The 23572-nt window shown below is 59.2% G+C and overlaps 1 protein-coding gene across 4 annotated transcripts; it reads left to right on the top strand.

Moving 5' to 3' along the window:
- Position 1: 1 nt before the first annotated feature.
- MYO1C (myosin IC) lies at positions 2-22749 on the top strand. Of its 4 annotated transcripts, XM_047707734.1 has the most exons (33): positions 5863-5881; positions 6751-6861; positions 7223-7378; positions 7512-7627; positions 8216-8414; positions 8491-8571; positions 10019-10198; positions 10286-10384; positions 10566-10679; positions 10767-10838; positions 11116-11235; positions 11325-11407; positions 11637-11742; positions 11860-11940; positions 12232-12323; positions 13878-13972; positions 14053-14099; positions 14228-14308; positions 16903-17008; positions 17113-17230; positions 17837-17950; positions 18029-18105; positions 18434-18502; positions 18604-18688; positions 18788-18947; positions 19242-19325; positions 20046-20139; positions 20237-20292; positions 20426-20561; positions 20646-20716; positions 20808-20905; positions 20980-21079; positions 21525-22749. In XM_047707734.1, the coding sequence occupies exons 3-33, from the start codon at positions 7253-7255 to the stop codon at positions 21549-21551; spliced, it is 3087 nt and encodes a 1028-aa protein (XP_047563690.1). In that variant the 5' UTR covers positions 5863-5881; positions 6751-6861; positions 7223-7252; the 3' UTR covers positions 21552-22749. The 4 variants fall into 4 exon arrangements, with proteins under 4 accessions (XP_047563687.1, XP_047563689.1, XP_047563688.1 ...); XM_047707731.1 differs by lacking the exons at positions 5863-5881; positions 6751-6861 and adding an exon at positions 2-190; XM_047707733.1 differs by lacking the exons at positions 5863-5881; positions 6751-6861 and adding an exon at positions 1030-1168.
- Positions 22750-23572: the final 823 nt, after the last annotated feature.

The raw sequence follows: 23572 nt of genomic DNA, 5'->3' as shown, positions 1-23572 counted from the left end.
ATCCCAGTGTGAGACCAGATTCCTGGCTCAGGGAGCAGCCCGAGCCAGTGGGCGGGCAGGTCGTTGCTCCGCAGCCCCATCGCTCAGCGCGCACCCGTGGCTTTCCAACGGCAGGATGGCACTGCAAGTGGAGCTGATCCCCACTGGGGAGATCATCCGCGTGGTTCACCCCCACAGGCCCTGCAAGCTTGTAAGCTGGGATGCTCTGGGAGGGGAGAAAGGGTGGCAATATCTTCCCAGGGCCCAGCAGCTCCCTCAAGCAGACCCCTCAGGAAAGAGGTGAGCAGTGGGGAGGGGTTCTGATCCTAGGGACAGGAACAGACTGGACAAGAAGGGATAAATGGAAGGAAGGGGTAAGAGTTTAAGTGCCTCGAAGAGCAGGATTTTTCAAAGGAGGGATCTGGGTTTGAATCCCTTCTTCTCCAGCTCCCTGGTCCTCCAAATGCTGGGCTACGAACTGTGCATAACACCTAGGTGACAGGACTGCTCTGAGGCCAAAGGACTGGTGGTGTATGTAATGCTCCAGCCGCATAGTACACGCTCGGTGCATGCCTCCGGTCTCTTCTGGCCCGAAGAGCTAGGACTGGCCAGCTCAGAGCGGCAGCTTGAGCAGGGAAGGAGGGGCGAGGGAGACAGTCACAAATGGGGAAGAACCGACCTGGCCTGGCAAAAGTGGGGCGAGTTAGGGGGTGGGGGGAGAGCGTTCGGTTTGCTCTGAGGCTGCAAAAGGGCCCTAAAATGAGGAGACGCACCCTACCACCCAGCGCTGCAGCGACGGGGCCGGCTGTGGAGGAGGGAGGGAGGGAGGGAGTGTGTGTGTGTTTCTGTGCGTGTAGGAAGGAGGGAGTGTGTGTGTGCGTGTCTACGTGTGTGTGAGTGTCTGCGTGTGTGTGACCGTGACGCGCCGCGTCCGGGGAGCTGGTTGCACAGTGAGCGGCACCAAGTCTCAGCGGACTCGGACCGAGGGCCGCCGCCAGGGTTGGCCGGGGCGGGGCCGGGGTGTTCGCGCGCGCGCGCGCCCGGGTCTGGGCCCTGCTGGGGATGACGACAGGCCGCGGCCCGGCCCCGGGCGGGCCCTGGGCGGGGAGAGCGTGCCGGGGCCGCGGACTCCGGCGCCGGCCACGCCGCCCAACCTGGCCCCCGCCTGCGCACCCGAAGAGCCGAGCCGGTGGGTACGCGGGGCGCCGGCGCTGGGCGGGCAGAAGCCGTGTGGTCCCGGGAGGGCTCCGCTGGCGGGTGGGAAGGGGAAAAGGGCAGGCGGCCGGGCGCCAAGCCAGGCCTGGACCTGCCGTGCGGGAGGCGGGGGTCGCCGTTCCGGAGATCGCTGGGGCCGACGCTCGGCCCCGGCCCAGCCTATGCGGGGTCCCAGAATTCGGCCTCGTGAAGACTTAGATTACTTGCGGGTAACGTGAAGGGGGGAGGGGCGGCTGGGGTCGCAGGACCCAGGCACTCTGTGCGCCCTTTGGGCCCCTCCAAGAGCCAGGCTCTGCCTCTGGGTTCCGGAGAGGCCGCCTGCGCCCCGCCCCTTCCCGTACTCCGCCCTCCCACCCCCCATCCCGGGCCCTGCAGCGCCAGTTTCCCCGCGCCTCTGGGAGCCTGTGAGTGCGGCGGCCAGGGTCTCCGAGATGAATGAGAGAATGAATGGTTGGCCCACGGCCTTGTTCAACTCCTGGCACGCTCTGGGCTCTGTGATTCATTCATTCGTACAGGCATCCACGAGGGATTCCTGAGCCCCTACTGTGTGCCGCGCGGGTGTACTCCCTGGCGGGAGCTGTCTCCTGGGAGAAACTAATGAGAAAAACCGGCAATTAGAGCGTGATGTGATAAGGAGGGGGCTATGCATTGGGGGAGGCAGGAAGGGGTTCTGGAGGAGGCGAAACCTGAGCTGAGTGTTCAAGGATGACTAAGAGTCAGTCAAGTGGGGAGGAGAAGGGTGCCCAGGACCAAGAAAGGTGCAGGTGCAAAGGCAAGAAGCTTAGGGAGAGAGCCACGTGTGACAGGGGCAGGAGCAGACCCTTCTTGCTGTGTGTGGTGCTGAGAGAGGCTTGGGGAGAGAAGGGACTGGAGAGGGCCACCCCTGGGGTCACACAAGAACAAAGGCGTACTGGGGTAAACTGAGGACACAGGGGACTGCTGGAGTCTATATGCAGGCACCTGGCAAGATGCATTGGGTGTGAAGAACGGGCTTGGCACACGGAAGGGTGCCCTATAAACTTACACTCTATTAACATAAGATGTTAATTGATCAGATATGCATTTGTAAGTACTACAGGCTGTCGTGGGAAAACGGATTGGAGGAAAGAAAGCAGGCAGGGCAGTTTGGAGGTTGCTGCCTGATCCAGGAGCAGAAGAGTGAAGGAGGGGAGCAGAGGGAAGGTTCTAGCAGGTGGCGACTCCTTGGTGTGAGCAATGGTGAGAGGGGAAGAGGCTTTTTGATGCCAGATGGTGATGACTATCTGGAGGTGCCCCCCTCCTTTCTACATATAGGATATTGAATTAAGAAGAGAGGTCAGGGGGCAAGGTGCTCTGTTTACTTCTGCTGGACCCCCAGGCTGAAGTGTCTGGCAGCCCAAGATCTCATGGTTCTAGAGCTAGAGTGGATAGCCTTTGACTAGGGCCCTGTGAACAATCAGGTAGAGAGCAGGGAAGGTCCCCACCTTTCACCTCCACTGCCCCTTGCAACAGTTCCCTAGAGTCTGAAACAGTCCCTGTTGGGGCAGCCTGGGCCCAGACCTAAGATAAGATATTTTTGGTAAATATAAATTGAGCACCTGTTCTGTGCCCAGTACTACGCTGTGGGGGAGATAGGCTATGGTTCTTTCTGCTTCTCCAATAGGCCATGAAGCTGCCTCAGTGGAGATCAGCTTTTAGAAAAATCTGATGGTCCTCAGAATGCTTCAGACCTGCATGGTGCTTTGAGGCCCTTTGAACATTTGAGGCTGTCCACTGCCTTCCCCACTCCTCTAGATGTCAGGCCAGAGGGCGCCTGGCTCACACTAGGTAAAGGGCACTGGATGACCAGGTCAGCTGGTCCTGCCTTTACAGGAAACAACAAGGGTGGGAGGAGACCCAGAGGTACTCTTGGGAAACAAGTCCTGGTTCATTCACGTGGCCATGGCTTCTCCCCAGCCTGTCGCTAGCCCGTAGGTGCAGAGCCATGGTGGGAGCCCAAAAACAGTGCCCACTTCCTAGCTGCTACTCCTAAGGCCTACATGTCAATAGTCACACAACACCGACAGGGTTTAATACTGGGCACTGCAGTCACGGGGTTACTGAGGAAGGTCCCAGCCTGGCAGGGTAGCGACTTAACCTTTACCGAGAAGCGGAAGCCTAGAAATCCACCAGCCTCTTTCTCCGGTGGGGCAGCTCTACGGAAGCAGTGAGTGCTGGCGTTCCCGGTTCCAATCCCACCCCTCCTTCTACTAGTCCTGGGATCGTGAGCAAGTCATGCCCTTGCTCAGCCTCAGTCTCCCCATCTGTAGGAGGAGGGTAATAGCACAGAGCTCGTGGTTTGGCTTCAGGGCATTGAAGGGAATACCGTAAAACAGCGCAGAGAATGCAGGAAGCGCCTGGCGCTACCGCCTGCGTCGCGGTGTCTCTCACACCCGCGGCTCCCCGCCCCCGGCCCCCCTCCCCGGGGCTGGCGCTCCCGTCCAGTGAGGCGGAGCGGGCGGGGGCCGGAGCCGGGGCTAGGGCTGCCCCTCCCGCCGGCCCGGCTGCAGAGACGCCCCCTCCTTCCGCCGCTGGGCGGCGGCTGTGGGGGAGCCAGCGGGCATCCCGGGAATGCGGCGGCTCGGGGTGTGTGGGGGGGTGACCGGCAGGACCCCTCCGCACGCGGATTCCCCTCATTCCAGCCGCTTGACGAGGCAGCGGGCGGGGCGGTCTCTGGGTCGCGAAGCCCCGCCCGCTCTCAGCTCCTCCCCTCGTGCCCGCTTGCGGCCGCAGTGCCATCCCGGTGCCCCCCCCCCACCCTGCAGGGCTGTGCTGTGGTGGGGGATCGCTCGACCTCGTTCCCCCCAGCCCCCTAAGGCACTCCCCGCCCTGGGTGGGCTGCAGGCAGAGTCCCCCTCTCCGCTCCCTTCTATATTTTAAAACTGGGGGCACCGCGGAGGGCGTCCCCTTCCTCCCTGAGCCCGCCTCCGTGGGTGGTGTTTAATACCACCGCCTTCCGCTCCCACCCATCTCCCAGCTGCGCACCCAGTCCCCTCGCCCCTGCAGAAGGCCCCATCTCCCAGCTGGTGCCCTTCCTCCCCCCCCCCCCCCACCCCCGCGGAGTCCCCCGAGCCCTGGCTCTGGCAGGGCTGTTGTTCTCGAGGTAATGAGCCTCCCCACGAGGCTGCAGCCCGCACCTGCCGCAGCCTCACTCCGCTCTCGGGGAGGCCTGGGTAGGAGGGAGGGGCGCGCTGGAGCTTTGGGTCCCGACTCTGCCTCCCCGCACCCTCCACCCCGCGCTAGGACAAGTCAGTGTCCGCCGTACTGCGCCTCGGGTTCCTTTTCTGTCGGGTGGGGGAACAGGTGAAGTTCTGGAGAGCTCTTTGTAACTGGCAGACACGCCTCAGGGGCTTTCCCCAATAGATAAGAAGTGTGTCTGTCTGGCCTGGGGCCTGGCTCTTAGTAGGTCTGTCCCAAACGCGTGTGGGATGAGTATCAGGCCAAGAGAGGGAAGTGCTTACTGAGAGACGGGGAAGTGCCTTAGCGCTTTTATCTCAGCCTTCTCAACCATCCTTTTAGGCAGATATTAGCCACATTTTAAGGATGAAGAGGAGGTTCTAAAGAAGTCGAATGACTTGCTCCCAGTCATACTGCTTGTAAGAAATAGCCCAGTCTTTTGCAAGCATCAAAGGCTTTTAGCCATCACCACCTCCACTAGAGGTGGGATCTAAGCTGGAGTTCGCTCCTTAAGCGCCTCCAAGATCCCAGTGAGGGTGCGGCTGCTCTGGGCTGGTATGGGAGAAGGAGGGTGTCCTGGGGAATCCAGAAGGACCAGAGAGGGAGGCTCCCTCCAGAGGAGAAAGAGAGTTGAGGAGCCTCTGAGGCACAGAGGCCTTAGTTGGGGTGTCTGGGATAGGGGAGAAGGGTATAGGCCCCAAATGCTGGAAGTCGGACGTACATTTTCCAGATGGGAATGAGACTTCCATAGGGGCAGGACACAGACCGCGTTCGGCAAAGACTCCCTGTGGCCGTCCCTGTCCCTTGGGTGTTCGCTCCGTACTGATTCGGAAACCTAGAGAGATTTTCTTGGGGCTTAAAGACACAGGGCCACCCCCCAGAGAGTATAGAGGGGTGGACAGTGTCCCGCACCGAGGCTCCGCCCGCCTGGGCGCGCCGGCCGTATTTGGACATTTCGATCTATTTTTAACTTTCCCGGGACTCGAGATTGGGGTGAGGGGGGAGGGAAATCCTGCTTCCTCCAGGATCCACGGGCCTCAACCCTCGTCGCGCGCCTGGCCTGGTGCGTAGTGTAGACACCGCCCGGAAATGAGTTCCGGGTCGGTATAGACGCGGCCGCCGCGCGGGTTCCGGGCCCCACCCTGGAACCAACGACGTCCCTCCTGGAAAACCTGACTCAGGCGGAGCCCCTGCCTGGCGGGGAGCCCCGCCCCCCTCCACCCCGCTCCGAGATCCCCCCTAGTTCCTGCCCCACCCCCACCAGCTGGACTGGGACCCCCGAGTCCGAGTCCGAACTCCGAGGGAGGCGGGTCGGCTGGGGAGTCCCGCTCTCCTGAGGCTCGCCGAGGGGGCGGTGCGGGGGGCGGGCCGGCCCCTCCCTCGCTGACGCCGCCGCCGCCGCCGCCGCCGCGGCCGCCGAGCCCCGGACGAAGAGCACAGGCAGCGGAGCAGGGCGCCAGGCCGGCGTGGCAGGATGCGCTACCGGGCGTCGGTGAGCGGAGGTGGCGGGTAGGGCGGGGGGTCCCGGGCGTCCCTCTGTGCCTCGCGGCGCCGCCTGGGCCCCGCCAGGAAGGCGCGGCCCAGGAATTTCGGGTGGAAAAACGTCCCGGAAAGTTGCAGGGAAAAGAGGCAGAAGCAGGGAGGGCTGCGGGGCGCTCGGACCCAGGGCCGGGCCAGGAGCCCTCGGGGAGGGCTGAGAGCACAGAGACCCGTCACCCAGAGGGCAAGGGGGCGGGAGCTTCGGCCAGATTTGGCAGCAGCTTCAGAACAGGATTGGTGGGGGGGGGAGGGATAAGCCTGGGAGAGGCAGGCCAGACCCAGAGGGGTGCCCCAAACCGGAGATCTGGGTGCTCTATGGTTGGAGGAGAATTGGTGGCCTCTGTGGGATCTTCGCCCGTTCCTACCACTGCCACCTTGTTTTTCTCCAACTCTTGACACTCTTCGTGTCGATTTCCTAGAGTCCCCCCTGCCCCCCCCTCCGTTTGAAGAGTGTGGCGTGGTGCGAGGGCCTCCTTGAGCCTGTATGCTCTGGAGGCAGCTGGGCTTTCCGTGGTAAAATCCCCACCCCCTTGAGGCTTCTGGGGCTCTCAGGAGGAAAGTGTCTGGGGAGTCTGGCAGCTGGAGGAGAGGGTGTGGCCCAGCTATGAGAAGGAGCACCCCCCCCCCCCCGCAGCTTCTGGGGTGAGTGCCCATCCCAGCTGGGATGGGAAGCCCCCTGGGGGGGAATCCCCCTCATGTGGTCTGGGGGTGGCCTATTGCTTGGTTCCTAAACTCTCTCCCCCTGGAGATTTTGCTGGGCGCGTGTGGCAGAGGCGGCCCCACCCTGCCTGCAGAATTCACTCTGAGCCATTTGTCCTCCAGAGCACCTGTCACACGTGGTCCAGAGCTAAGGGACCTGAGGTCACCTGGTCTAACTCAACTCCTCCTTCTTGAGGAGGAAGCAAGCCAGAGTGAGAAGGAGATTTGTCCAAGGTCAACAGTATTCTTCTGATTATTCCAGGGATTTCTCCTCATGACCCCTTTTTCTCTGCACAAAAGCAGAGCCTGCCTGGATTCAGTGGCCTTGCTTCACATGTCCTCTGGATCTTCTGTGCCCCAGGGTCCTTTGTCCTGGTCCCATGTGTCCCACCTGGTCTCTGTTCTGTGTGACCCATGTCCTCAGCGTTCCATGTGCCTTCCACAGTGTTCCACAGCTTGCTGTGACCCAGCCCCACTGTACCCAGCACGGTCTGTCTCTTGGGTGTCCTCTGTGTCCCACAGGCTGAGGTGGAGGAGAAGCAGCCTTGCCTTACCCTGCTGGCTCTGACCCTCTCCTGTGGTGTGTTCCCCATAGGCCCTGGGCAGTGACGGGGTGCGGGTAACCATGGAGAGTGCCCTGACCGCCCGTGACCGGGTGGGGGTACAGGATTTCGTGCTTCTGGAGAACTTCACCAGTGAGGCCGCCTTCATCGAGAACCTGCGGCGACGGTTCCGGGAGAATCTCATTTATGTGAGGCCCATGTGGGAAGAGGCGGGGCGGGGGGTAGTGGTGCTGGGGGGTGGGCACAGACACAGGGCGGAGGGGGAAAGAGGTCTCAGGAGCCTCTTGGAGAGACTTCTGACCCTCCTCCTCCAACCCCCAGACCTATATTGGCCCCGTCCTGGTCTCTGTCAACCCCTACCGGGACCTACAGATCTATAGCCGACAGCACATGGAGCGTTACCGGGGTGTCAGCTTCTACGAGGTGCCGCCCCACCTGTGAGTGACCCCCAACCTCTCCAGGAGTGACCGCCCATCTCCACCTAAGATGACCCCACACAACCCTCGCTCTAGAATACCCCTGACCTCCCACATGTCCCTCCCTCTAGAATATCTCTAACCTCCCATGTGGGATGAACCATTATTTACATGTGTGACGGGTCCCACAATCCCTCACCCTAGAGTGACCCTGATCCCCACTTAAGATCAGTTTCTCAGCCCCATTGGGGTGGGATCTCCCCAGCCCCCACCCCAACTCCCACCCCTAGCTCCTTCTCCACCCAGCTCTACCTGGGCATGGCCCCCCAACCTTAGTGACTCTCTGACCCCCACCTCTGAGGGACCTCCCAACCCCAACCTCTACCTAAATGACCTTTAGGACCCCCACCCCTAAGCTATCTCCTCCATCCTCCATCTGAGAGTGCTAGTGATCCCCATCTTCAACTGGGAAGGACCTCCCTTGACCCATGCCCTTAAGGGTCCCCCCCAAACCCCACCCATAAGGCAACTCCAACCAGATACGGGAATCCACCTCCCCTTCCTATCTTGCCTCCCCACCGGAGCTCTTCTAACAAGCCTCTGCCCCAGGTTTGCGGTGGCTGACACTGTGTACCGGGCACTGCGCACAGAGCGCCGGGACCAGGCAGTGATGATCTCCGGGGAGAGCGGGGCAGGCAAGACAGAGGCCACCAAGCGGCTGCTACAGTTCTACGCCGAGACCTGCCCAGCCCCGGAGAGGGGTGGTGCTGTGCGTGACCGGCTGCTGCAGAGCAACCCTGTGCTGGAGGTTAGGGGACAGCAAGGGTCTGCGGGGAGGGAGGGGCAATGCCAGACATCCCTCATGCCCGCTCCTCCACTCCTAGGCCTTCGGAAATGCCAAGACCCTCCGGAATGATAACTCCAGCAGGTTTGGGAAGTACATGGATGTGCAGTTTGACTTCAAGGTACCAGTGGATGTGTCAGGGCAGGGGGCGTGGGGAGTGGGAGTCCCATTTGGTAGGCGCCCACTTGCCATGCCTTTGGTACCAGCAAATCTTTATTGAGCGCCTACTGTGTGCTAGGTGCTATTCCAAGTGCTGGTGGTATAGCAGTGAAACAAAACAGACAAAAATCCTGCCTCCAGAGACATAGGCATTAAACAGAAAAATGTAATTTAGGTGACAAGTGCCATGGCAAAAAATAAAATGAGGTAAGGAGTGGGGGCAGTTGCTATTTTTAAATAAGGCAGGTAGGGGAGACCTCACTGAGAAGGTGGTAGTTTGGTAAAAGACTGATGGGGGGGGGTAAGCTTGATGGAGGTAGGGGAGCAAGCTGGCAGATAACCTGGGAGAGAGAGTCCAGTCAGAGGGACTAGTCAGCACAAGTTGGGGTTGGGGGTGTTTGGTGTGTTAAAGGACGGCAAGGAGGCCAGTGAGCAAGGCACCAAGGAATAGGAGAGAAGGCCGGATGGTGCAGGCACTTCTGGGTCTTTATAAGAACTTGTTTTAGAAGCTCTGAGTAGAGGGGCACTTGGCTGGCTCGTTTAAGCGCCCGACTCTTGATTTCAGCTCAGGTCATGATCTCAGGGTAATGAGAGTGAGCCCCGCAACGGGCTCCAGGTTCAGCGGGGAGTCTGCTTGAGATTCTCTCTTTCCCTCTCCCTCTCTCTCAGAAAAGCCAACCAGCACCAGCCAAACAACAACAACCACCCCACAAAAACAAAACTCTGAGTAGATGTTAATGAACTTGAATTTAAATAAAAACTTGAAATTAAGAAACAAACAAAAAACTCTGAGTAGGAGGGAAACCACTGGAGGGTTTGGAACAGAAGCGTGTTATGATGTGGCTTTTCTCTCAGACAGATCCCTGTGGTGCTTTGTTGAGAGTAGATGGTATAGGAGAAGCAGGCCGAGCAGGGAAACCAGTTAGGAAGCTGACGATTATTACGTCAAGGTGACGGGACTGAGACTGAGTGTGGCGGCATCGTAGGCTCTGGGTGTTTTGAGGGTGATGGCAACAGGATGAGCTGTGTGACTAGACATGAGGTTAGGGAGAACTGAGGCTTCCTGGAGGACAGCAAACTTCTTGGCCCACAGACCTAGAGGGGCAGAGTGGCCAGCAGGCAAGAGGGGAAGAGAGGAGCTAGTCTGAGGAGGGGGACACCAAGAGTTCAGTTCCAGGCCCGTCGGTGTGAGCTGCCTGTCGGACAGCCAAGGGGTGAGGCCTGGTCAGTGGGGCTGCCTGCCCCTGTTTCTTAGATGAGAACACTGAGCCCAGATGGGGGTGACTCGCCTGAGTCCATGCAGCCAGGGGCCGCACTGGAATCAGAGGCCAGGAGTGCCGAGGCAGGAGGGGAAGCCGGGGCCCACCCCCAGGCGCCCTGAACAGTCGCCACATCTTGCCTGCCCACAGGGTGCGCCTGTAGGCGGCCATATCCTTAGTTACCTCCTGGAGAAGTCCCGGGTGGTGCACCAGAACCACGGCGAGAGGAACTTCCACGTCTTCTACCAGCTGCTGGAAGGCGGCGAGGAGGACATGCTGCGCAGGCTGGGCTTGGACCGGAACCCCCAGAGCTACCTGTACCTGGTGAAGGTGCGGAGCAGGCGGGCAGGGCGGATGGCCCCCTAGGCGCATGGCTCCACAGCCTGTAACCCCGCTCCGCCCTCCCTGCCCCCCCAGGGCCAGTGCGCCAAAGTCTCCTCCATCAATGACAAGAGTGACTGGAAGGTGGTCAGGAAGGCTCTGACAGTCATCGACTTCACTGAGGAGGAGGTTGAGGTGAGACCGGTGCTGGGGACCTTCCCTTTTCCTTCCTCTATGCCCTGAAAATCTTCTGTAGCCCACTGCTTCTCTCAGACCCTGGCCCCCCCTGCCCACACTCCATCAGTGGCCCTCATGGGCTCTCTGCCCCTCCTATGACTTCCCCCGGCACGTGCCCCCACCCGCCCTCTTCACCCAGGACCTGCTCAGTATTGTGGCCAGTGTCCTGCATTTGGGCAACATCCACTTTGCCGCAGACGAGGAGAGCAATGCCCAGGTCACCACCGAGAACCAGCTCAAGTACCTGACCCGGGTGAGCGAGCGGGCTGAGGAAAGGGGGAGGGCAGGGCAGTGGGGGCCAGGAGGTGTGTATGCTCACTGTGCCCACCCCTCCCCGCAGCTGCTCGGCGTGGACGGCCCCACATTGCGGGAAGCCCTGACTCACAGGAAGATTATTGCCAAGGGAGAAGAGGTGAGGCCGGGCCTCTGTCTCAGGGCTGTAGGGTGGTGGGTGCTCCCAGGTCTCTCCGAGACTCCTGCCTCCGGGAGTGAGGCCTCTGGTCCATAAGACATCTTCCCTCTGATGGGGCCACCATGGCCTCCCCTGGTGTCCCCCACCCGCAAGGCTCACCAGGGGTGGGGAGGACAGAGTGGTCACGGGTTTCTGGTGTTGAGGCTGTGTGCGTAGAAGAGGGGGATGGAAAGGGGTCCACGGCATCTCCCATCTCCCATCTCCCCTTGGCCGGCAGCTCCTGAGCCCACTGAACCTGGAGCAGGCTGCATATGCGCGAGATGCCCTTGCCAAGGCAGTGTACAGTCGCACTTTCACCTGGCTGGTCAGGAAGATCAACAGGTCGCTGGCCTCCAAGGTGAGGGCTTGGCCCGGGGTGGCTTCCGAAACAGCAGGGAGGCCTGGGGCTGGGAGCCGTCAAATATGGGGACCCGCTCTTGGCCCTAGGACGCTGAGAGCCCCAGCTGGCGGAGCACCACAGTCCTTGGGCTCCTGGACATTTATGGCTTTGAAGTGTTTCAGCACAACAGGTCAGTGCCCCCTTTCCCCTGCCTCTCTCTCCTCCCTGTCCTGGTCCCTCCCCTCTTCCCCCGCCTCCTGTTCCCAGCCCCGTGTCCTCCCTTAGCTGCTCAGAGGCCTCGTCCGGTCTGCCTGCTGCTCCTGTCCTGTGTCCCCCGCTGCTCCTGGTCCTGTGTCCCCCGCTGCTCCTGGTCCTGTGTCCCCCTCGACCTACTGTGAGCTCTTCTGTTTCCCTCGCAGCTTTGAGCAGTTCTGCATCAATTACTGCAACGAGAAGCTGCAGCAGCTGTTCATCGAGCTCACCCTCAAGTCGGAGCAGGAGGAATATGAGGCAGAGGGCATCGCGGTGGGTGCGAGCCTGCAGCTGTCCCTGGGGACACCCCGTAGGAAGCCAGGCACTGGGGTCTCCTGGAAGAGGTCCTAGGACCCCAGGATGATGCCTTCCTTCCCTTTTGCCCCTCAGTGGGAGCCTGTCCAATATTTCAACAATAAGATCATCTGTGACCTGGTGGAGGAGAAGTTCAAGGGTATCATCTCCATTTTGGTGAGTCCTCTGCTCCTCCAAGGCCTAATGCCAAAGGCTGGGTGGGAGGCTGCTGCTCCCTGCCCCATTCTCTTAGGCATGTCCACAGCGGGCCCAAGCTCAGTGTTGAGCCGGGACGGGACAGGGCAGGGCTGTGCGTGGAGGGTGAAGTGAGGAGCCAGCCTGGTCTGTAAGCCTCCACACGAGCTGCCCGGTCCCCTGCGTCCATGCTTCCTGGCTCCATGCTTCTGAGCCTCCTGTGCTCTCCAGCTTCTTCCCTGATACATCCCTCGCCCTCTGCCACACCCCCAGGATGAGGAATGTCTGCGCCCAGGGGAGGCCACGGATCTGACCTTCCTGGAGAAGCTGGAGGACACAATCAAGCACCATCCGCACTTCCTGACGTAAGTAAGCGGGGTGGTAAAGTAGTTTAGGGACAAGGGCCCCCTGGGGGCAGAGCCTGTGAATCGTGAGAGCCCCACCCAGGATCCTAAACCACTGGCCACAAGGAGATGACTGGGGGAGGTGTAAGTTGAGGACGGACATGCAGAGCCACAGCCGGGGCATCCACAAAGTGAGAAGCTAAAAGGAGCGTGGCTCCCTCTTGATTCCTGTTTAAGAGGGGAAACTTGCTACAGATTTTTTTAGTTTCCTTATTTGGAAGTTGGTTTTTTCTTTAAGGAATCCCCTCAAGTGGAAAGGGGAAGAAGAGAAGCAAGCACACCTGTGCCCCAGCTCTGTCCTGCTGCTTCTCTTCCGTTCACCTCCTCTAACCCCACGCAACCCTGGAAGGGCTGACTTGCGGTGCTCTCTCCACTTTCCTGAGGCTCCAAGAGGTGAAGTTTGTCCAAGATTATCCCGTGCTCAGTAAGCCGTAAAGCTCGCACTCAGGCCTGGAGCGGTGGACTGCCAAAGCCCCGAGCATTTTTTGCTTAATCATATCTGAAAAACCTTTTTCAGATTGCAAACATAATGTTGCTCATTAGAGAAAAGTTGGAATGTGTGCGAAAGCCACTAGTTATCCTGTCACCCAGAGGTCATTGCTCTTAACAATTTGAGGCATTTCCTTCCTGCCTTTTTCTATATGGCATTTTTTTTTCTTTATAGCTGAGAACTTATTGTGTCTTAGGTTCAGGATCATGTTATATCCTGACTATCTTCCCGTATCATCGAACTGAAAAATTTCCTCAAAACACTTCCTCCAGTGGCTCTAATTCACGGATCCCCCAGCCTCTGGGGGCCCCTGGCCAGCCTCCAGGTTTCTGCTGGGTAACAAGGCTGCCACAGACATCTTGGTGCCTTAAATATCTGCCTGTATCTCTCTGGTTAGTTGCTTGGAATAGTCCTTAAAAGTAGACAATGGAGGGGCCTGGGTGGCTCAGTGGGTTAAAGCCTCTGCCTTCGGCTCAGGTCATGATCCCAGGGTCCTGGGATGGAGCCCCACATCATCGGGCTCTCTGCTCAGCAGGGAGCCTGCTTCCTCCTCTTTCTCTCTCTGCCTGCCTCTCTGCCTACTTGCAATCTCTGTCTAATTAAAAAAAAAAAAAAGTAGACAATGGGTTAAAGGATAGAAACATGCTTAAGGTTTAAGTGATCTTTGGGGGTGGATTTCATTCTTAAAATGTAGTGGGCAGTGCTCAGCCCTCTGAGCAGAGTCACGCAACAGCCCCAGGCAATGAAAGCAGCCCTCTGGCCAGTGAGCGCCAGGAGTGCGGAGGCTTAGGGCCTGGTCCTGGCACTGTGGGACCCTGGGTAAGGGTATAGGCCTCCCCAAGCCTCCGGGACAGCCTCTGTGCCTGGAGGCTGATGGCTCACCCTGTCTCCCGCCTGGTGGTGAGGGCTATGGCTTGGCCCCAGGTGTACCTGCTCCTTCCCAGATGCCTCGTTCCTCTCGAGCCTCTTCAGCAGATGGGGGCATGGCTCAGGCCAGCAATCTGTAGCTTCCTCTCCTTCCCCAGGCACAAGCTGGCTGACCAGCGGACCCGGAAATCTCTGGAACGTGGGGAGTTCCGCCTTCTGCACTATGCTGGAGAGGTGACCTACAGCGTGACTGGTGAGGATTCTGGAGCTGGGTCCCTCCAGTGGGCAGGGAGAGAAGCTCTCCCTCATTTTGTGTCCGCTCCCCTCTCCCAGGGTTTCTGGATAAAAACAATGACCTTCTCTTCCGGAACCTGAAGGAGGTGAGGAAGACTGGGGAGAGGGATTAGGGTCCGGGCACGACTGACCCCACCCCAGGAATCTGTCCTGCCTGCCCCACGCCCTAACCATGACCACCGCCCCCCCCCCCCACCATGCTCTGCCCTCACAGACCATGTGCAGCTCTGAAAATCCCATCATGAGCCAATGCTTTGACCGGAGTGAGCTCAGCGACAAGAAGCGGCCAGAGACGGTGTGGAGGCTGTGGGACCTGAGGGGCACGTGTGTGTGTATGCACGTTTGTTTGTGGATGTGTGGATGTGTGCCTGCATGAGCCAGGAGCTGGCAGTGTGCACGGGCACTGTGTGTTCACTGGTACACTTCTGTCTGCGTCTCGGTGGCTGCCCGGGGGCGCGTCTATGTGTGCTGCTTTGAGCGTGCCTGGCCCTAAGCGTAGACCCACGTGGGCACACCTGAGTCCTTGTGGGAACTTGTCTGTGCGTGGGCACTGGTGTCCATCCACCCACTCAGCCGACATTTGGATCAGATGTTACGAGGCACTTAGGATGCCAAGATGAATAGGTGCTTTCATAGCAATACACACAGGGCGCTTTGGAAACTTAGAATAGGGAACAGCAAATTGCCTGGTGGAGAGGTGGGGGGCGGTGTGGATTGGCGGTCAGGGAAGGCTTCCTAGAAAAGGACGCATCTGAGATAACTTGGGACAGAGTAGGTGCTTGTCAGAGGGACCTGTGGGAGGGCACTGTAGGCAGCGAGGGGCCCAGCACAGACCAACAGAGCCCGGAAAAGACTAGGAGACAGGAGAGTGACATCATCGAGGAAAGCGGCTGGGAAGGGCAGGTGTGGCCCATGGTGTGAGATGCTGGGAGAGCTGCAGTGAGCCTGGGGCAGAGGTGTGGCTGTGGGGTATGGCAGGAGGAGGGCCCAGATGCTGTGTCAGAGGTGGAAGCCGTGGAAGCTTACAGGCTGAGACACGCCAGCAGGGAAGGTGTGGAGACCATGGGTGGTCAGCGTCTGACCCCCAGGCTTCTGCTCTCTGCTGTGTACCCCACATCCTCCCGCTGTGGGAGGACACAGGCACCACTGCCTCTCCAGCGGCTGCGGGTTCGTGTTATGTCCTGATCTCCAGCAGCTCCCTGGCAAGCTGGACTCCACTGGTCTAAAATGGGCCCTTGATGGCATAGTGCCATGGGCCCGTTCTTTCTGTGTCCCTAACTCAAGACAAGGATCACCCTCCGCCCAGTGCCACATGCCAGATACCTGGGCAACCTCTGTGACTCTTCAGTCACCTCCATCTCCCTCATCTAGATCGCTGCTGGCTCTTGGCAGTTTCCGCTGCCTGAGCACTCCTCAACTCCTTCTCGGCTCCTCCCCTTAACCCCTGAGCCAGCTACCATACTCCCTGCCCTCCTGGCTCCCTAGCTGCCCTTGCCACCCACACTCCACAGATGCCCTTAGAGATAGTCCAGAATGCAGATCTGTGCCTGCTCTTCCCTCACTCCAGATTCCTCACTGGCTCCCTTTTATCCCTCAGAATAAGTCAGTCTCCCTAATGTGACTCTCCAGCCCTTTCATGATATTGGCCTCTGCCTGCCTCTCTAATCCTATCTGGTTGACTCCCCACCTGGGTCCTTGCACTGCTTTTAGCTCCCTGGGTTCATTGAACATTTGCGGAGGTTGTCCTCTGCCCGAATACCTTTTTGTCCTCTCTTCCTTCTGGCTATTTCCTACTTATCCTTTAAATCTCAGCCCAAGGGTCATGTCTAGACAGGCCTTTCTGATGTCCCCTGCCCCACAGACTGGATTAGTTGCCCCTTCTTTTTTTTTTTTTTTTTTTAATTTGACAGAGAGATCACAAGCAGGCAGAGAGGCAGGCAGAGAGAGAGGAGGAAGCAAGCTCCCCGAGAGAGCAGAGAGCCCGATGCGGGGCTCGATCCCAGGACTCCGAGATCATGACCTGAGCCGAAGGCAGTGGCCCAACCCACCGAGCCACCCAGGCGCCCCTAGTTGCCCCTTCTTGATGCTTCTTGAACCCCGAGGCATACACCTCTGTCGTTAGTGGGATTGCAGATCTCTTGACAGGTCTGCTGCTCTCACAGTCCTGAGACCCTTGGAGGTCCTGCTGAGCAGTGTGCAGAGATAAAATTTGGCTGCCTAGGAGCAAGGTGCTTTGTTAAGGAATGTGGCCTTGAAATTCTAGAAAGAGCAAGAGCAGGCATCAAAGGGAAATGTAGAATTGGGGTTGTGGGGAGACCTGAGCAGGGTTTTTAATGATTTTTTTTTAAGATTTTTTTTTTTAAATTTTAAGTAATCTCTACACCCAAGTTGGGGCTCGAACCCACCACCCCGAGATCAAGAGTCCTGTGCTCCACCAACTGAGCCAGCCAGGCACCCCCGAGCAGGGTTTTTATTTTTATTTTTTTAAAATATTTTATTTATTTATTTGACAGACAGAGATCACAAGCAGGCAGAGAGAGGAGGAAGCAGGCTCCCCGCCGAGCAGAGAGCCCGATGCCGGGCTCCATTCCAGGACCCTGGGATCACGACCAGAGCCAAAGGCACTGAGCCACCCAGGCGCCCCATGAGCAGGGTTTTCAGATGGAAGTGAGGTTCCCAAGTTGAAGTCTTTAGCCCAGTCTGGCCCCTTTCTCTGCTGGGATGGAGGGAGGCAGAAGGAAGAAAGAAGCGGGGCGCAGGGTGGCTGTGGGAATTGGCACTGCTGTGCTCCCGGAAGGGGCCTCTGCACGGTTCAGCGGTTCGCCCAGTGAGGGGCAGCTGCAGGGATCTGCGGCCTTGGCCAACCTCCCCTTCACCTTGGTGGGCCAGGTTGCCACCCAGTTCAGGATGAGCCTCCTGCAGCTGGTGGAGATCCTCAAGTCCAAGGAGCCCGCCTACGTCCGCTGCATCAAGCCCAACGACGCCAAACAGCCCGGTAGGCCCCGCCCACCCCGAGACCAAGAGCCGGGTCTCCCCTGCAGAGGCGATGGGCCATCCATCTGTGAGGGCCCGCTGACCACCCTGTCACCCCTCCCACAGGCCGCTTTGACGAAGTGCTGATCCGGCACCAGGTGAAGTACCTAGGGTTGATGGAGAACCTGCGCGTGCGCAGAGCCGGCTTTGCCTATCGCCGCAAATATGAAGCTTTCCTGCAGAGGTAGGGGCACGGCCTGGCCCAGCGTGTGGGAAAGGGAGTAGGAGGCTAGGAGCTTTCTAGATCCTGAGAGCGGGACAGGGATTGTCAGCCCCATTTCGGAGACTAGGACACTGAACTTCTGAGCCATTGTGGGACGCATGCCAGGGGCCCCTCCCTTCTGCAGGCCTGCTCTCAAACTAGGTGGACAGAACATCAGCTCCCTTCACCCCACCCCAACTCCTTCCAGCCCTGCTCTCACAGAGCACCTGGTTGGGGATCCACAGGCAGGCATCCACATGCTTGTCACCAGAGGAGATGGGAAACCTATGAAGAGGACAGGGTTTCTAATCAGCTCAGAAAGGATACAGGAGCATTGTGGTTCATCTGAGCTAGGGGCTGGGGAGTCAGTCAGGTGTGAATTCCATCGCTGACACTTTCTAGCCCTGTGGCCTCAGTTTCTTCCTCTTTTAAATGGGCGTGGTGACAGAGCAAACTCCCCAGCTTTCCATGGCTGCGATGGGAGTACCCAGCAGGTGCTAGGGAAAGCTGGCTTGGGCCCCCAGAGGAGGGCACTGATTGGAGGGTGGGGTTGCACTGGGTGTATCTCTCTGCCCCTCCTGTCCCCAGATACAAGTCACTGTGCCCAGAGACATGGCCCACATGGGCAGGACGGCCCCAGGACGGGGTGGCTGTGCTGGTCAGGCACCTGGGCTACAAGCCAGAGGAGTACAAGATGGGCAGGTGAGTGTTGCCTGCCTGTCCCCAGTGTTTGGGGAACCCGGGGGTGGCAGGCAGGGGCTGATCTCTGCTGCTTCTCAGGACCAAGATCTTCATCCGCTTCCCCAAGACCCTGTTTGCCACAGAGGACGCCCTGGAAGTCCGGCGGCAGAGCCTGGGTGAGAGAGAGGCCCCACCATTCCTGTCCCAGTGGGGTCTGTTCTGGGGAACAGGAGAGTATTCGCTGCATTGGGGCCCTGCCTCATCCACATTCAGCTTCCCTCCTCCTCACCAGCTCCAGCCCTGCCCCAGGATGCAGACTTAGCAGTACTCATTCCTTTGCCCCTTCCTTCTCTCCTTCACATTCTCTCTTTGCTTATCTATCCTTTTGATCAGTCCCTCTTTGGGCCACTCCCTCATTCATGCCCCTCGGTGAGCTGGGGCAACCCAAGACCCCCAGCTGGTGCCCTAGGGCTCTGGCCAATGGACTTTCTTTCCCAACCACAGCCACGAAGATCCAGGCCACCTGGAGGGGCTTTCACTGGCGACAGAAATTCCTGCGGGTGAAGCGATCAGGTTTGGGGGGACCCAAGGGTCTGCAGGAGGGGCAGGGTCTGGGGCTAGGGTGGGCCACTGAGGCAAGGAGGTCAGGGTCAGCCATCCTGTGGTCTCCACAGCCATCTGCATCCAGTCCTGGTGGCGGGGAACGCTGGGCCGGAGGAAGGCAGCCAAGAGAAAGTGGGCCGCACAGACAATCAGGCGGTGAGCTTGGGGGCAGGCCTAGGGGGTGGTGCAGAGCAGGGAGAGGGACGGAGGTCTCCAGGCTTCTCACCACTGCCCCTCTGGGGCCCCCACCCCCAGGCTCATCCGCGGGTTCATCCTGCGCCATGCACCCCGTTGCCCAGAGAATGCCTTCTTCTTGGACCACGTGCGCACCTCTTTTTTGCTCAACCTGCGGCGGCATCTGCCCCAGAATGTCTTGGACACTTCCTGGCCCACACCACCGGCTGCCCTGCGTGAGGTCGGTGGCCTTCCCCACTGACCTTGGGACCACGAAGGCACTCAGTGGGGGGCGAGGGCACCCCAATAATCTTGTGGCCAGAGAAGGATCTGGAGGACTCCCCAGGGGAGGGGAACTGGAGCTGGGCCATGGAGAACGAGCTCTTTCGAGAGAAAGGACTCAGGAATAAAAGGGTTGTCCAGGTGGCGGGGGTGTCGCTTCGGCAGCGGCCCCCAGAGCAGGCATCTGCCAGGTATCTTCAGAGGGAAGGAAGCCAGGGCGTCCGGTTGCCCTGACCTCATTTGTGCCCCTCAGGCCTCGGAGCTCCTACGGGAGCTGTGCATGAAGAACATGGTGTGGAAGTACTGCCGGAGTATTAGCCCCGAGTGGAAGCACCAGGTGCGCAGAGCAGGGAGCGGGGCGTGGACCGGCCAGGGGGTCAGGGAGGCTATGGACACCCCTCGGAGAGTGCTGGCCAGGAAGGAGCACTTTAGCCCTGGAGGGGGCAGCATGGCCTCAGATGGGTCCTGGGCCCTGTTTGGCCTTGTGTATGAAACCAAGGTTGGAATGGATTTTGGGTGGCAGATAAGATTGTTTTTCTCGGCCAGCACCACTGGACTGGTAGGGGCTCCCCAGAGCCCTGGGTTGGAAAGACTGCGGGTTCAGTCTGATCAGTGGTTATGCCTGCTGTGGTACCAGAGATGGACATCAGTGACCGCTGTGCCCTGTATTTGGCAATTCAGTGTGGGGTCATGTTAAAGGACCCGTCAGCCTAGATGACATGTGCTGGTTTTGCAATCGGCCAGCTTCAAGATGCTAAGCTAGGGCTGAATATTGGGGGCCCAGGAGCCTGGTTTGATGGACACTTAGCCCCAAAGTTGAGCCTGGCCCCTGACAGTGCTGTCATGCCCTTCTGGGAAGCCCTCTGCCTTGTCATTGGGGATGGGGGCAAAGCACACGAGGGGTCAACAGGAGTGTGGGCGGCAGGGCTTGGCCTCTGGTGCTGGGGCCCAAGAGAGGGCAAGAGGCTTGCTTAGTTCTTGAGGCTGGCCTGGCCTTCCAGCCCCCATGAGGGTTCCCATCCCTTCTAATACCTCCCCCTTCCTCTCCCCTTCTCAGCTGCAGCAGAAAGCCGTGGCTAGTGAGATCTTCAGGGGCAAGAAGGACAATTACCCCCAGAGTGTCCCCAGGCTCTTCATCAGCACGCGGCTTGGTGAGCCCCTGACTTCCAGTGCTCCGACCCTCCAGCACCATCCGGCGTGGTCCCCTCTGCCCTCCTCTTACTTCCTGCCCCCCTATCCGGGTTGCAGGTGCGGATGAGATCAGCCCCAAAGTGCTGCAGGCCCTCGGCTCTGAGCCCATCCAGGTGAGACTCCGGTTCTGCAGCCTGAGGCCTGTGGTGGGGAGGTGGGGATGCTTAGGCCCTGGACAGAAAACAGCGGGTGGCCCTGGAGCCCCCTCAGCCCCTCCCCTGACTCCCCCCTGCCCACCGCCCACAGTATGCCGTCCCAGTGGTGAAGTACGACCGCAAGGGCTACAAAGCCCGCCCCCGGCAGCTGCTGCTGACACCCAGTGCCGTGGTCATTGTTGAGGACGCCAAGGTCAAGCAGAGGATTGACTATGCCAACCTGACCGGTGAGTTGGAGCCCAGGGTGGCTCAGGGAGGGCCGGAGCTCCGACCCTTGACCCTTAACACCTAACCTCTGCCCTCCCCCTCAGGGATCTCCGTCAGCAGCCTGAGTGACAGTCTCTTCGTGCTGCACGTGCAGCGGGAGGACAACAAGCAGAAGGTACGTCTTTGGGGCCCGGGAGGCAGGGCAGCGGTGTGTGCCTTAACTCTGGGCGGCCCGACCCCTCTCCTGACCCCGCCCGACCTCCCAGGGAGATGTGGTGCTGCAGAGTGACCACGTGATTGAGACACTGACCAAGACCGCGATCAGCGCCGACTGCGTGAACAACATCAACATCAACCAGGGCAGGTGAGGCGGTTGGGGGTGGGGAGGGGCCCACGTGTGCGCCTGCAGGTGGCCCTCACACATCCCCTTCCTTCCAGCATCACCTTCGCCGGGGGTCCCGGCAGGGATGGCACCATCGACTTCACGCCTGGCTCAGAACTGCTCATCACCAAGGCCAAGAATGGGCACCTGGCTGTGGTGAGTGGCACCAGCGGGTGACAGCCTGCCTCCCTACCAGTAGCCCTAGTGCTAGGGTGAGCTTCGAGTGGCCACGCTTCCTTGGCAGCTTGGCAGAGCCTGGGCACCCCATCCACGGGTCTTCGTCCCTGGGGCGGGGGGCACCAAACTACCTCTTTCATCCTATTACACATTGAGACCCAGAGACCAGGGCCCTTTGAGCCCCTACAGTGCCGATGGTTACAAAGATGGCAGCATGGGGATGTGGGGAAGGCCTAGGGGTGTTCAGGGGTTGCTGGAGTCAAGGCCCACTTGGGCAAGATGGGGAGTCCTATGCGAGTAGGATCAGTCTCCAGGACTGAGGTCACCAGGCACCCACCCCTCAGACCACCACTGTACGTATGTACCCAGAGCTCCTCTGTCTGCTTCCTACTCACTACTTGAGTATCTCTCCCTGCGCCCACAGGTGGCCCCACGGCTGAACTCTCGGTGATGAAGGCGCCACTGGACCCCTTTCCACTTCCCAACGCTTTGCTTCTCCCCCCTCCCCTTCCCACTTACCAAAGACTCGAGCTTCTAGACAGGGACCCAGAGACACCTCGAAGCCCACCTACATATTCCTGCCTTTTGCTCAGCCCTCTCTTGAGGGAGCAGCGGGGGCCAGGGAGCTGCCCCAGATGTGGGCCAGGCCGGGCCACAGCAATAGGAAAGCCGGGGCCAGAGGCAGCCATGCCAGCCCCAAGGCCAATGCCAAATATTTGAGAGAAGGGAACTTTTGCTGAGGTTTTCTCTGAGATTTTTTGATGCTTTATAAGAAACTATTTTTTAAAAAAGCCATTTGCCCATCCCCAAGACACACTGGATGTGTTTTCCCTGACTCTAGCAGGGCAGGGAATGTAGCCAAGAGGTTGGGCGGTCTGGGCCCCGGTGCCCTCTTTCCTGCCCAGGCCACCCTCTTCTCCTCATTCCCTTGGCACCTTTCTGTCTGTCCACCTGTCTGCCCACTGGTACCCTTCGCCACCCACTCCGACATCCCCAGTGCTGGGGGCTGAGACCACCTTTGCCTGCGCCCCCCTTCTTCCTGCCTTAAAATACCCTTTCAGAATCCTCACCCCAGCCTGAGGATGTCCTGGAGTGGGGGAAGGAGTTTTAGACCACAGAATTTGCCAGACACAGAGATCATGCAGTCTAGCTTCCTGGTGGGACAGAGCAGGAGACAGAGGCCCACAAGAAGAAGTGACTTGCCCCTCATCTAGCAGGTTGGGGCAAAACGGGACTGCAGCCCTGTCTTCAGCACACCTCACTGCCTCTCCCAGGGACAGGCTCGTATCTTAAGGGTGCATGGGGCTCCCTAACCAGCAATCACCCTTGGGGGCCAACAGGTGGGAGAAGCACTCCTGCCCCAGTCTATGCCTTAGGATGACAAACACCTTGTCTATATACTTTGGCCCCAGTTCAAGGATATCAGGCCTTTCCTGGCCCCGACCCCCTCCCCATCCTGGGAGCCCGGGGAGGAGGCTGGCTTCGGGAGGAGCTGCGGAGGCATCACCTCTTTCTGCTGCTTCCCCCCACCTCCCCAGAGGGCCTGGGAGCTGCCCAACTGCCTCTGTCCTCCTGGGGGCAGGTCTCAGCCCACTGCTGACACTTCTGCAATCCAGAGAAACACTAAATAAAGCAATATGTGTTTGCCAGTGCTGATCTGCTCATGAATGTTAGGAGAGGGAGAGGACCCCTGAAAGGTAGCCAGTGGTCCTGTATTAGAATTAGGATGGTATTAGAATGTTTGCCTTGTCCACAGAAGGAAGAAGGCAGGGCTCCTTCCCTGAGGGAAAGCGGAAGTATCCAGTAGCTGCAATGTGGTCTTTTTTACTTTTTTTAAAAAAGATTTTATTTATTTATTGGAAGAGAACAAGCATGCGTGGGGTGGCGGGGAGAGCATAAAATGGGGGAGAGGGAGAGGGAGAAGCAGACTCCCCACTGAGCAGGGAGCCCCATGTGGGACTCAATCCCAAGATCCTGGGATCATGACCTGGGCTGAAGGCAGATGCTTAACGACTGAGCCTCCCCTGGACTTGCTCCCCCATTGGCGATCTCCAGCAGGGCTGCTCAGCATGGCCAGGGCTGTGGGCCAGGGGGAGACATCCAGCTGCTGCCTGGCGGTCCTCAGCCCAGCCCGGCGGACAGACACAGCCCGGGGTGGGAAGTGCCGACCCCACGGGGCACGCCAACTAGTGACTGGCTCAAGTCAGGGAGAAGGGTCGCAAACCCTTCACAGAGATGACAACTTGGGGCACAGGTCCCAAAGGACAGGCTCCAAATGCTGTTGCAAGTGGCAACTATGTCCTAAATTGTCTTGGGCAGAAAAGCCTTCATTAGCATCAGTGACCTAACAGTCCCAGGGTAGGGCTGCTTCTAGGCACACGAATGACACTGTCAGGAAACGTGTCTGGAGCCATCTCTTGGCTCAGCCTTGCTCAGAGGGCTCCCCTGTCAGGCAAGCTCTCTGCTCGTGGC

The sequence above is a fragment of the Lutra lutra genome, chromosome 16 (genome assembly GCF_902655055.1).
Source record: "Lutra lutra chromosome 16, mLutLut1.2, whole genome shotgun sequence".
Taxonomy (NCBI): domain Eukaryota; kingdom Metazoa; phylum Chordata; class Mammalia; order Carnivora; family Mustelidae; genus Lutra; species Lutra lutra.
The sequence above is the reverse complement of the archived record's forward strand: the minus strand, read 5'-3'. Positions and strand labels throughout refer to the sequence as shown.